Here is a 1,409-nt window from a genome sequence, read left to right as displayed (position 1 = left end):
TTTTATAAGTGTTGATAGAGCATCAAATGTTTTGAGTTTTTATTGTGTTCACAAACACAGATAAATCTCACATCTGCATGTTGAAAATATCTGTGATATCAGGAGAAGTCTCCATGAGAGGAGTGAAGTATGAATCAGCAGTGAAGAGTATGCTGTGGCATGGTGAGCTTCAGAGAGGCCTTCACTTGATATTCCACAGTCAGCCTGCTGAAACTCCAGTCTCAGTACCAGTGTAATAGGCGCAACGGAGATATCTATATTAGGAAATAGATACGTGGCGATAGATACGTGGCGATAGATACGTGGCGATGGCAATATTATCTATATAATGCTCGCTGATATCCGTGGATTTTAGGAGATCAGCGATTAGCTTTGAACAATAGAGATTGCTACCTTTCTAATATCCTTTGTGCGTACTTCACACTACTCTTGTAATTACTCTTGTAGCCCATCTCTTACAACCAGTCAGAGAGCTTGCCACAGACTTCACTTCACCACTTTTATCTTGTCTCTTGACTGAGCTGCTTGGCCATTATGCAGACCTCATTGACTGTGGATGTGATCTCAAGTTCATAGACTGAGGCTGCAGTGGATGAGACTGCTTGCTTAATCAAGCAGTCTGCTTCCTTATTGTCCTCTATCTTTATATGCTCAGAAGCTCATTTCAAGCCAATATTGTGGTGTTTGAGAAGCTCATAACAGTGGTTGTAGACTCAATTTGAGAAGGCTGTTGCACTGCTTTATATGCTTCAGATGACTGAAATATTGTTGAGACAGAGTCAAATCTGAGAGTTGCTGCTGTCCTCTGTGATACAAAATAGAAGCTTCACAGCACACTTTAATACTCAGCAGACATCAACTGCCTCAGCGTTGAAGATATGTAACATAGAGCTCAGTGCAGCTGAGAAGCTGATCAGTTGTTTATTTCTCTGATAGACTATAAAGTCATAGCCTATCTGCCTGCTGTTGTCAAGATTCCATTCTGATTCATCTGAGAAAACATATAAATTTGTTGAGGATTGACTTCTCCACCATTTCTTGAATATCTGAGCAGCATTTTTTTTCGTCTACACCCTTTGTGGGGTTTATCCCGCATCCCTCTGAGTAGTGTGGAATGGCAAGTGTGGGTTTATTGACTGCAGATAGCAGCACCTTCAACTGCTGGATCTTGATCTTTAAGCACTGTCAGATTCCAGCCTCTCTTCCTCATAATTTGTGAAGTTAGTGAGTGCTTCTCATTCACCACCTGAAGCCTTGTCATGAATTGCATTTTGACCTCCTCCAGAGCTACCATTGCTGATGGGAGCTCAGCATCCCGGTATAGAGTAGTGATGGGCGTTGTATGGAAAACTGGGAGGAGCCCTTATGGCTGCCATAGTAAGCACCTTCTCAACTGTCCCCACATGCCA

At 42.3% G+C, this 1,409-nt stretch overlaps 1 protein-coding gene across 1 annotated transcript; it reads right to left on the bottom strand.

The window, feature by feature from the left end:
* Positions 1-845: 845 nt before the first annotated feature.
* On the bottom strand, positions 846-1,182 carry HCAG_09293 (predicted protein; the record flags this gene model as incomplete). Its single annotated transcript, XM_001535731.1, has 2 exons — positions 846-937; positions 1,074-1,182. Coding segments are annotated over 2 exons (201 nt in total), but the record flags the coding sequence as incomplete, so codon positions are not given.
* Positions 1,183-1,409: the final 227 nt, after the last annotated feature.

The sequence above is a fragment of the Histoplasma capsulatum genome, genomic scaffold, assembly GCF_000149585.1.
Source record: "Histoplasma capsulatum NAm1 scaffold_180 genomic scaffold, whole genome shotgun sequence".
Lineage (NCBI taxonomy): Eukaryota > Fungi > Ascomycota > Eurotiomycetes > Onygenales > Ajellomycetaceae > Histoplasma > Histoplasma mississippiense.
Note: the sequence above shows the minus strand (reverse complement) of the source record. Positions and strands in the feature narration are given on the sequence as shown.